Source organism: Silurus aristotelis (genome assembly GCF_946808225.1).
Source record: "Silurus aristotelis genome assembly, chromosome: 1".
Taxonomy (NCBI): Eukaryota; Metazoa; Chordata; class Actinopteri; order Siluriformes; family Siluridae; genus Silurus; species Silurus aristotelis.
Genome location: NC_139574.1, coordinates 30800207 through 30809703, shown reverse-complemented (window position 1 = coordinate 30809703; position 9497 = coordinate 30800207). Strand labels below are relative to the sequence as shown.

Below are 9497 nucleotides of genomic sequence, written 5' to 3'. Positions count from 1 at the left end.
CACATGACAGCAGCATGAGGTTCCTATTGGTTTATTATATCAATTTTCATTAATAAACATTTCAGTTCAGTAAACATTATAATTAAAAAAAATAACACTGAAGTTCAGTTGGCTGCGGCAGTGAGGATTAAACAAAAAATAAAGGGGTATAATAATGAGTTTAAAAGAAGATGAGAGAGAGAGAGAGAGAAGTTTTCTTTGGTTGTACACAATTTGAAATGTTACCTTGCTTGTTTTATTAATGACTTAACCACTACGTTTTTAATGATATTGTTTTGATCATTTATTAATTTGCAATTTAGAACATTTTTTTTTAATATAGCCAAATATTTCGTGTGTGGTTTGGAATAAGGCCCATCTTCATTTTAATAAATGTTGATCATACTTTTTTAAGTATTACTTTTTATTTTTAGCATATTAGCTACATTGGTCATAGTTGGGGTTTAGCATGGTAATGTGGTTTAAGGTGTGGCCTGGTGGCTTGACTGCTAAAGCCACCTGAAAAGCTGCTGGAGGATGGGCCCAGGCATTCTGCTTCATTACACGATTAGTGTACAATCTGCAAGGTATATACATGTCTAATATGTACACACTTAGCGGAAGGATCAGCCGTATTCTGATTTAACCTGAGTGGCGTGTGACAGGGAGAGCAGTTTTGAACGTAAACACAGGAAGGACGGACAGAAGAAATATAACGCACATAATTCGGTAAACTATCGACCATGAAGGTTGTTTCTCTCTGTCTCTCTCTCTTTCCCCATTATCAATCTTTTTGGCACTTTGGCATTATTAAATAGGCAGTAGTGAATATATTAAGATCTCTTGATGCCTAAGCTAGGTGTTAAATTAGAAAATTAGTGTTTCCCCTGTGTTGTTTACTCACTTGACTCAAATAAATAGTCCAGATCTATCAAACTAATCTATCTTTTTTACTCAGCTAATGTCTGAGTAAAGCACAGGTGTAGCATAAAATAAAACTAATATTTTACAATTACAAAGAAAGATTTTGGAAAACTTTGGAGTTGTTGGTTAGAAAAAAAAAAAAAAAAAAACAAACAAAAAAGAAAAATTGTGCATTATGCCTGTAAAGGAGTGTTTGTTTTATAGAATGTAAGAAGAGGAAGCGCTAGAATGGTGGTCATGTGACCTCATGACATCAGCCATTAAACACTCCTCTCTGGACCTGGAGGCGAGCTAGCAGCTAACACTGTAGCAGAAGCATACTCACATCATAATATTGTCTGTGTGTGTGTGTGTGTGTGAGAGAGAGAGAGAGAGGAATATAGAATAACTTGAAACTCTCTCTCCCCCTATATGCGTATATATGTGTGTGTGTGTGCATGTGTCTCAGTTTCTCAATCAGTGTGATTTGTGGTGCTTGCGGTGGTTGTTGCTGCTGTGTGCAGTGTAGTTGTTCTTTATCTCCCCGTTTATCTTTATCTCGCCTTTCCTCTCATCCTCTTCCTCAGAGTCATCAGTCTCATCTCTGTCGCTCCTCTCGTCTTCCACAATCTCCTGAAGCAGAAGGAACAAGCAGGAGAAAAATATGAGAGAGAAAGAGACATAAAACATGTTAATGTAACCAAACTACTTTATCAAGCTTTATCACAAGTGATAGGTGCAACTGGTGTGTGTGTGTGTGTGTGTACATTTTGGGGCAAGAAGCGTAGTGCCATCCGGATGATGAGTACAGCCCAGAACACGTGTAAACACTGCAGCACCAGCAGCAGCCCATTAAAGAAGTAATAGCCGAAGAACGGAGGGTAGAGCGTCAGAGGATACACCCACGTACAGTACAGGATTCTAACACACACACAAACACAGGTTAAATGCACATATATATATGAATAGATGTATAGGTGGAAAGAAAGAAACAATAAATAAAAGTGAGGTGTGTGTGCGCTACCGGAATGGGAAGATGACTAGACGAGTGATGATGAAGAATCCAGCAAACACAATGAATATAAAATTGCATGTTCTCCTCCATCCTGCATAGGTAAATATCTTAGCTGACTGAGAGAGAGAGCGAGAGAGCGAGAGAGAGAGAGAGAGAGAGAGAGAGAATTAAAAACATAAAAAAAATATATTTTTTCCTTTCCAGCCACCAGAGGGAGACATTATAAATAACTCATGTCACTAACTTTTTTTTTTTACTTTACCAACTTTTAACTAACTGTGTGTGTTTATACCTCAAGGAGATAGTCAGAGGAATCGTGAAGAAACATGATGAGTGTTCCTGCGCGGATGTAATTCATACACCAAGAGAAACTGATCAGTGTGATGGTGGCAACATGGTGGACGATCTGCTCTTTAAAATCCTGAGAGAGAGAGAGACACACACAGACAGAGACGGATTATGAGAGATTATGAAAACCAGCAAACCTAAAGCAAGGTAAGCGAGAGTGGGGTAATTCCTTCTCTTGTAAGACTATAGTTTTTTTTTTTGTACTTACATTCAAAACCTGCAATTAGGAATGGGTGTGTGTGTTTGTGTGTATGGGTGTGTGGGGAAAAATTAAATATATAAATAAAAAAAATGTAAACTCACTTTGCGTTTGACATCTGAAGCCACGCTGAGGAGCAGTGAAAGGTAAAATCCCAGCTCCAACATGTAGTACCAATACTGTGAGGGCAAGACCGTCTGTGTGTGTGTGTGTGTGTGTGTGTGTGTGTGTGTGTGTGTGTGTGTGTGTGTGTGTGAGTGTGTGAGAGAGAGAGAGAGAGAGAGAGAGAGAGAGAGAGAGAGAGAAAGAGTGGACAAGAGAGACAACTTAAGAGACAGTTTGGTCCAGGCAAATTCAACTTACATTTTTAGAGACCTTCTTAATTGCAGTCTCAATAGTGACACTGTTTGCTCACTACAATCATTAATGTAAATATAAAGTCCGTTTGTCACACTCATGTTTGGGATTACTTTCATCTACAAACATAATTAACTAAATGGGCAGGATAGGTAACACCATTAAAACAAATATCATGCACACTCAACACACACACATTCCTGATGTGTGACTCACCAGAGTTGGAAATCCCTTCCACATCTCCTCCAAATCATACAACCAAGGTTTCTAAACACAAACAGATACACACATTACACTTTCTCTGCCACACACACACACACACACACACATCTGCAAAAAAAAAAACTACAACCCAGTATAAGATTCAAAAGTGTTTTAAAAGTGAGATAGAAGGAGAATGATTTACTCACGTCAATGAGAGAAACCAGGCCAGTAACAAAGGCAAAGAGATAAACCACAAACCTCCAACTGCAAACACACACACACACACACACACACACACACACACACACACACACACACACACACACACACACACACACACACACACACACACACACATCAGTATTATGGACTTTGTGACTACTTAGAATTTTAAAAAACGTGAATTCATTTGCAGGACATACGAAATTAAATAAATAAATTAAATTAAATAAAAACTCACTCTTTACATAAAGTTAATCTATGTGAACTTTTTAAATATGACCCAAACACACCTAATTTAAAAAAGAGTACAAATAAAAAAAGCAACCACACAAATAAATAAAAAGAGTAAGTCTCATGTTCTCAGAGGTGTTGAAGTGTAGTGGTGCTGATAAGTTATTTTGTGTGTGTGTGTGCGCACGCATGTTAATACCTGGCCTCTCTAAACTTCTTAATCAGGAGGGGTCTGTCCTGGTTTCTTCTTCGTCTGAACCAACGCTGCACCTGCTTCTCGGTACATCCACTTTGCATACACAACTCTGCTACACACTTCTACAGAAAAAAAAAATAAGGGAAGAGGTGTAAGTGGTGTATAATTTCCTGGGTCAATCAGTAGGAGAAGGTTTGTTCCTGTGTTGTTTAGTAGTTGTGCTTGTGTACCTGTGTTGGGTATTTGCTAGAGTGACAGTAGTATGACTCCAGTGTTGGATTGTGATCTGCATTTCTTCGTATGGATTTTTTAATTCCCAGCAACGAGGCCATGTACGTAGCAACAGTCCTGCACATGTACATATGCACAAACACAATTTAATATTGTAATAACTAATAAGGTGTACACGATTGCTGTAATTAACTCTTCAGATAAACAACTTTATCTGACTTCAATAATCAAAATATCTCTTACCTTTCAAAAATCTGACGAAGTATGAGGAAGATGAATGCGATGGGTAGGGCGACCCACAAGTCTCTGGCTTTTGCATATACACGGCCATCTCGGTCTTCAAGATCGGCCCACCCTAAACCTTCTGGAAACCAGAGATGCTCCTGCCAGAAAATATCACTCAGCCACTGCAACATGCTGAGAGATGGACAGACAGACAGATAGATAGATAAAGAGACAAGGAAAAAGCAGATTCCTTAGTCAGTAATGGAGTCCCATAATGCAATACAACCACAAGCTTTTCTAATCCCATCACTAATATTTATCAAAGTTATTAATGTGAATGCTAATATACATTGTGGTTTGTGCACTAGGGTGGATAATATTGCACAGGGCCTGAAGTAAGTGTGTGTGTGTGTGTGTGTGTGTGTGTGTGCGTGCATGTGGTTAATGTCTCCTTACGCCTTTAACACAGGAAGCAATGCAACACACAAAAAGTAAGTGAATTATGTTGTGCTGGGTCTGAGAGGTATGTGTGTGGTTGATGAGTGCTACAAATGTGATTGAGTGTGGCACTTATGCAAGATTGTGTGTTTGTGGTAAGTGTCTTCTTACACCAAGCTGACTGGAACCAATGCCTCTCGCTCCCTTTTTAATTTAACTCTGATTCCTGTGTATACATACTCCAGCACTCCAACCTTTTCATCTAAATATTGCACTTTGATTGGTTTACCAAGTCATGTGACACTGCTCTGGCCATTCTGGGCCTGACCTATCATTGTATTATGTGTGTGTGTGTGTGTGTGTGTGTGTGTGTGTGTGTGTGTGTGTGAGTGAGTGAGAGAGCGTGCAACAGCTGTCCACATCATGACTCATATGCAAAAATCTACACATACAGCCCAGCCCTCCGATTCATTTATCCCATTTCACCATTTTAGCAGAAAGATGCTGCTTTTCAAATCAAACACTTGTACCCTAAATAGTGCACCAACGTAGACTCTGGAGTAAATGGCACATAGTCCAGATTTGATTTTCTGGTTCATGGGGGTGGAGCCTGGGTTAAGCTTAATCAGCAAATTGCAAACTCGATCATGTGACATCACTATTCTTTCTAATCACTTCCTTCACTATCTTAAAACACTGTTTTTGCTAGATAGGAATAGAACAAAGCATCACAACAGGAGTTAGAGACCAGCATTTCTCCATTTGCAACAACAACAACAACATAAAAAAAAATGGAAGAAATCATTTTGTTTCTTTCTATTAACAGCAATAGGTCTATTGAAAAACAACTGAGTACTGCTCTTTGGACAGTTTCTAGAAATTAACTTGCATCAGATATACAAAGCCTTTTAATACATAAGTGCGGTACATAAGATATGCAGTAACAAATGTTATCTACACCCTTCAACAAACACAAGGTGAGGGAGGTGAGATTGAGATAGTTTGGACATGTGCAGAGGAGGGACATGGGGTATATTGGTAGGAGAATGCAGAGGATGGAGCTGCCAGGAAGGAGGAAAAGAGGAAGACCATGGAGGAGGTTTATGGATGTGGTGAGGGAAGACATGCAGGTAGTTGGTTTGAAAGAGGCAGATGTAGAGGACAGAGGGGTATGGAGACGGATGATCCGCTGTGGCGACCCCTAATGAGAGCAGTCGAAAGAAGAAGAAGAATGACTTCTGAAAGTACCACAGATTTATATCCTCTGGTTTCCCCTCATCTGTGTTGTGCCAATAGAGACTGATGTGAATATATGAAATATGTAATCATTTAGGATTCTGCTCCTTACATTCTTTAATAGCAAGGCATTTACCAATCAAACTCCCCACGTACTCCAACAGGGAGTCATTAAGGAGCCAAATCAACCTGAGATAATCTGGGTTAATAGCTCACAATACAGCCAGCTACACATCAACAGGGAGCCATTCAGGAAGTCTATTTGTGAATCCTTTAGATGTCCAGAACAAAGTTATTTGAAACACAGCTCTTTTCTTACCGGCATTATTGTTTACCCTAACTCGTGCACCACGTGTCTTTTAGGATTCAATTCTGTACTACGTGTAAAATTTGACCACTGGGGGTGGTGGTACATCCATCCATTGTACATACATTTTAAAGAATGGGATCGATCTAGTGCACTAGATATCCAGTAGAGAGCGATTTGAGACACAACTCAGGGTGAAATAGCGGAACAATGACACATGAACGTTTCCCCACACTGTTGAGATTAAAAAAAAATGGAAACCAGTAAAGCAAGTGTATGTGATTTGCATAAATGAAATAACTCTGTAGCTCATTAACGGTTTCGGTTTGTGTTTATTTGTGTGCAAGCTTTTAGGATTTAGGCTCGGTTAAAGGCGAACTAGCTGGGATTGGAAAGCTAACGCTGTCAGTGGAAGTTTTGTAGCAGTCCGATCAGTGCGCTCAGTAGCACTGCACACTCACAGACGCACGTGTTTGTGTACTCTGATTCAAAAGTTTAAATAAAATAAACAACGGTTTTCTTACTCGGTTTGGTCACGAGCCTCCCGGCAATAGGTGGTCCGCTGGTGAAAATCTGTAGAATAAACCGAGTAGATCTCCGTTAGACCCGTACAAATTGATGCGAAGACTGTAGAAACAGATCCGCTGAAGGTCCGTTAAAGAGATAAACGTGTTTACAGGAAGTTTGCGGGGAGTTGACTCCGTTCGCCTACCCACATCTGTACTGTCTACTCGAATGAGAAAAAAAAACGTCTTTTGTATAAAAAAAAAAAAAAAAAAAAACAGGTTTAAACCGGTAGCACGTATCCGTTACAGTGAGCTGCGAATGAACAGGAATCACAACGAGAACTTGCGCCTGTGTTAAAAGAGCTACGCCGTTCTGTTAGTTTATCCGCGCTCACATAACGGACCTTTAAAAACTTTTATCTTCTGTGATGGTTTTTGTGGGCGGAGTCTAAACATGACCAATCAGAACCTCACGTTGGCTGCGCGCGGAGGAAGCGCGAGGGGCGTGGCTAAGGAATCACGAGCGAGGAACGGAATGGCAGCGCGCGGCCGGAACTGTAGCGGGTGGGGCGCTCAAAGATGACGTCAGGCGTCATGGGAGTCCCCTAATGAATGGCTCTTTATTTTTTGTACGAAGGTTGGAGGAAGGCGGCCTGAATTCAGCTTATTTTTTAGATGGAAAAAATCTCTTCCTAAAAACAACATCTATTAATTAAAAATATATAGTAGCCATCTGTGCTAAGACAGTACTATAGATTATTTTGGGGATGTAAACAATTACAAGCGCGTTGTGCTGATACTGCGCATGTCTGGTCCTAAAGCCCTTCCCGTAGCGCATTTTTTAAAACATTGAGCAGTCAAAACAAAATGACAAACATTTTTTTTAGTCCCCGGGGGGGAAGAAGATAGATAGATAGAGTGAGGGATAAGAGAAATAGATAGAGAGATGAGATGCAGTTAGGACAGCAGTGCTGATAAACCAATCAGAACAAAGCCAAGAACCCATGAACACACACTGGGTAAAAACAGTGAAGCTAGCGCAGGGGTGAGTTAAGCCCACCCAACCAACCAAAATTGTATTTTATATTTTAGCTAATGGGAAAAATATCCCAGGAAATACCAGCATTATTTCTAACTTCTGTTTGGGCAGCCTACATCCATACCCAAAGCCCTGCCTCAGCAGCACAGAATAGTTTCTCACCACTTGCCTCATACTACTTTCATTTCGACATGTTTAGCTCCATACTGGCTTTTTGAAAACTTTGTCCACTTTTCTCAGTTTGTGATTGCTGTGCAGCAGCTAACCAATGCTCATTTAACCAACAATACTTTTTATTACACAATAATTAAATGCCATTATGTTGTGTGTGATGTATGTTTTTCTTAAGCCTATATGCATGTCTAGTGCTGTATGTGTCTGTTGCGATGCTGCTGATAGCACAGCAGCATCGCAACAGCAGCACACTGGGGTCATTGGGTGTTTCGGGTCTTTCAACATCAGACACCCTCATCCAGCCGGGGTTGATCTGCCCCCGGCCTGTGCCCCAGTAGTAATTGCCACTATGGCTATGGCTAAGCTCTCAGCAACTGCCTTAAGCACTTTGTCATGGAGCCAACGATTGCGCCCGTCTCCAAGGGCTGTTAAACAGCTGCTGAGGATATGTTCTAGCAATCCCCTTCCCTAACAAAGGGGACAGGAAGGTGTCTCGCTTTTTTCCCAGAGGTGGAGGTTTGCAGGACTTGGTAAGACATCATAGACGCTTTGGACTAAAATCCTGATACGATGGAAATATACTTTCCAAATATCAGCCCAGGTGATCTAATGCTGCCGAACATTAACCCATCTAGTCCAAGCTCCTTGTTGTCCCAATCCCACCATCTGGCTAGCTCTTTTTTCTTCCACACCTACCCGCATTTCCTGCTGAACAAGATGTTGCCGTTTTTTTACATTGAGCATTGTCTATTCTTACAACTGGGAAGTAGCCAAAGCCTGCACACCCTGTTGCTTTTGGCCCCACCAGTGCCTTGTGCCTCAACCGTGACTCGGCCACTTCTAGGGATTTCTCTGCGCTCCATTTCCTACCCGTGCGCACCTTAATGCCAGCTGCTGCCACCTTGGGATCCATAGACTCTCTGTACTGCCATGCTTCCTGTGTTCTTGACACCATGAACTCCTCAGTAAGACTACTTATAGGGAGGTGCAGAATATTACTGGTGCCATATAAAGCAGTACTGCTCAGGCTTTGTAGTAAACCAAGCCACCTTAGCAGGTAGCTGCTTATCCTTTTTCCAGGGCCTCAATCGTTGTTACTGGCACTTCGTACACTAGCAAAGGCCACAGGATCCGGGGGAGGATTTTATGCTGATAAATCCAGTACTTAAACTTCCCCAGAAGACCGGATTTATCCACCTTACTGAGCCAAAACTCGAGCTCCTTGCTGCCTTTCTGTATCTTACCAAGTCTCTTAACTAGCTGTTCGATGATGGATGGAATGGTGGCTCCATTCAACAAGAAACAGAACTTGTCCACCACTTTCCCCCTCTTGAGCACTAAGGACCTTGATTTTGCTGTCTTAAAACTCATCCTTGCCCAATTAATGAGTTTCTCTAACCCCTGGAGAATCCACCTACTACCCGGGACAGATGACGTGGTGACTGTCAGGTCATCCATAAAGGCTCTTATTGAGGGCTGTCCCACTCCAGTCTTCATCAAAGGGCCTCTACATTCTACCTCCGCTGACTTGACAATCATGTTCATGGCATGGGCAAAAAGGATAACAGAGATGGTACAGCCAGTAATAATGCCTTTCTCAAGCTGATGCCAGTCTGATGTACCTGACCTATGGGTATCTCTTATCCTAAAGTTGCTTTAATAGTCTACGATCAGGTCTACAATTTTA

At 41.2% G+C, this 9497-nt stretch overlaps 1 protein-coding gene across 1 annotated transcript; it reads right to left on the bottom strand.

The window, feature by feature from the left end:
- Positions 1-15: 15 nt before the first annotated feature.
- On the bottom strand, positions 16-7040 carry cers2b (ceramide synthase 2b). The gene is made up of 11 exons (XM_083538458.1): positions 6616-7040; positions 4129-4302; positions 3885-4002; positions 3658-3776; positions 3212-3269; positions 3018-3068; positions 2549-2641; positions 2190-2318; positions 1907-2013; positions 1650-1803; positions 16-1515 (listed from the first exon to the last, which is right to left on the bottom strand). Exons 2-11 carry the CDS (start codon positions 4299-4301, stop codon positions 1360-1362), a joined length of 1158 nt encoding a protein of 385 aa, XP_083394584.1. The 5' UTR covers position 4302; positions 6616-7040; the 3' UTR covers positions 16-1359.
- Between the last annotated feature and the right edge of the window lie 2457 nt (positions 7041-9497).

Excerpts from the sequence above, each read along its gene's own strand:
- cers2b (XM_083538458.1), bottom strand. The coding sequence starts at position 4,301 with ATGTTGCAGTGGCTGAGTGATATTTTCTGGCAGGAGCATCTCTGGTTT. Across the intron at positions 4,003-4,128 it reads CTTCGTCAGATTTTTGAAAG|GACTGTTGCTACGTACATGG; the intron begins GTAAGAGATATT and ends GTACATGTGCAG. Across the intron at positions 3,270-3,657 it reads AAGAAGTTTAGAGAGGCCAG|TTGGAGGTTTGTGGTTTATC; the intron begins GTATTAACATGC and ends GTGTGTTTGCAG.